The following is a 2,322-nucleotide window of genomic DNA, read 5'->3' as shown; positions in this document are numbered from 1 at the left end:
TCCTCATAAGTGTATTTTTCTTTCTAATTATAAAAAGTTTGGAGAGCAAAATAAGATTTTTGAAGTGCTAATAACAATTTTCTATACTAAATTTATCTAAATTTTAATAAAACAATTTAAACTTAAATGCTGATTACGGACGAAATACGTTACTCTAGTAATTTAACTCAAGCTCGTACTTAATTTGACTAAACCCTTAGTACGAGTTTGTGTCAAACATAAAGAGGTGATGCCATTGGGTTGCACAAATTTCCTGCACATACATGCTAGAGAAAGACAAATTGAAGAGTACTTAGTGAATATTATAATAAAAAGAAATAGGAAAACCCTCATTCACAGACCAACGCCAACACCATGGCTCTTTTGTTTTACATTTAACACATAAATTTATTCCTTAGTAAAATAAAACTACACACCTCTCTCTCTAGTTTTTATCAATCGATCCAATATCCAAAGAAGCTCATACGCATCGTATCAGTAAGTCGTCATGAACACGACACAAATATAAATGAATAAACCTGAACACGAACACGACCGCGACCACGATCAGTAGTGAAACATATCTGCAGAGGCCATAATAGGCTGATTAAGATTTGACAGATTCAAGGGGTCGAAGAAACTGCTATTAGGCTCATTGAAGCAGCTTGAATCTGCAGCAGCTGCATAGAGCCCACCATTGTTTGCATTCAAGAAACTGGCAATCTCATTGAGGGACTGCAATCTGCTGCTGAGCTCATCAGCTTGGGCTCTGAGAACAGAGTTCTCTGCCTCCATGTTCATGTAATGCTGGCTTGTGATGTTGAGGCTGGAGATGATCTGATGGTTCTCCTTCTTCAGTTGGTTGATCTGGCCCGTCAGATCATCCAAGTGCTTCTGCTTCCTCAACCTAGACCGCCTAGCCGATTCGCGGTTCGAAACCATTCTCTTCCTCTTCCTCTGGTCCATCAGAGCCATCAAGTCTTCCTCAGAGCCTGAGTTTTGATGACTCATGGAGGAGGAGCCTGAAGATGTCCCACTGGACGGAGCCATTGATAAAAACCACAGAAAAAACTCGGCAGATTTTCACAGAAATTAACTGAGAGAGAGATTATTGCAGGACCCAAAAACAAAATAAACTCAAAAAGTACAGAAACAAGTAGAAATATTAGTTATAATTACTATAATTATTGTAGGGTTTGATGGGAGGTGAAATCATGAAACGTAATAAAGCCAGTAAAGGAAGACGACAGAGAAGGATTGAACTAAATGGGTCCTGCGCCTGTATGTGGAATTTATCATGCACTCGGAGAGAAGGGTTTCACTCAGAACTGGAGTCATCAATCTCAAACATCAAGACCAAAATGTTCAGCATTTAAGATAAAAGCTTCTAAAAAGAACCAACGATTTGGGTATTTCTGAAACAATCTCAGAAGCTCCCGGGAAGCATAAAGTTTGAAACTTTCAGAGAATTTGGTATTTTTGGAGATGGGTTTTGTGGATTTTGAACCCAAAATCCCAAATTTAATAGCAAATGGGAGAAAAACTCAGAGAGATGAAAACCCAGATGGATGAAATGCGTTGCAGGATTAAGAAAATCAGAAGGAGAGGAAGATCAAGGAAAAAGGGGAAAGAGAGGAGGACTTTGAGGGGTTTGGGGATAGAATTTATAGGAAAAAAAGGAACCAAGTAGTTGATGGTAAAAGGTGAATAAAAAAAGAAAAAATGGAAAAAGAAAACATTAAAAAGAGTAATAGAAAACTAAATTTGTAAATTAAATGATGTGATATTAATATAAATGAACATGTTTATCAACGTTTAAGTAATATTCTAATCATTAACTTCTATATCATTTAGTTTATAAAATTTTGTTTACAAATTTAATCTCTCTAGTATTACCCTAAAAAGAGTTTGGAATGTGATAGTAATATTAAGGGTTCTAATAAGAAGACTAAATTTATAAACTAAATTATGTGTCATCAATAAGAAATAAACATGTTAACCAACACTTAATTAATAATTCAATGATCAACTCTTATGTCATTTAGTTTACAAAATTTAACATACACATTTAGTTTCTTTGGCATTAGCCTAATATTAGATATAGTATAATGCTAGGTAGACTAAATTTATAGACTAACTTTGTAAATTAAATAATGCATTATCAATAAGAAATAAGCACGTTAATCAAATTTTAAGTAATAATTAAATCATCAATTTTTATGTTATTTAATTCATAAAATTTAGTTTATATAACATTACCGTAAATATAAAAGAGACGGGACATGTGAGGTGGTGAGGAAAGAAAGGACTTCACCCCATATCCACAGCCGTCCAGAATCTCCA

At 34.5% G+C, this 2,322-nt stretch overlaps 1 protein-coding gene across 1 annotated transcript; it reads right to left on the bottom strand.

The window, feature by feature from the left end:
• Positions 1-281: 281 nt before the first annotated feature.
• LOC126620618 (bZIP transcription factor 11-like) lies at positions 282-1,631 on the bottom strand. Its single transcript, XM_050288828.1, has one exon. It carries the CDS (start codon positions 1,027-1,029, stop codon positions 547-549), a length of 483 nt encoding a protein of 160 aa, XP_050144785.1. The 5' UTR covers positions 1,030-1,631; the 3' UTR covers positions 282-546.
• Between the last annotated feature and the right edge of the window lie 691 nt (positions 1,632-2,322).

Source organism: Malus sylvestris, chromosome 5 (genome assembly GCF_916048215.2).
Source record: "Malus sylvestris chromosome 5, drMalSylv7.2, whole genome shotgun sequence".
NCBI classification, from domain to species: Eukaryota; Viridiplantae; Streptophyta; class Magnoliopsida; order Rosales; family Rosaceae; genus Malus; species Malus sylvestris.
Note: the sequence above shows the minus strand (reverse complement) of the source record. Positions and strands in the feature narration are given on the sequence as shown.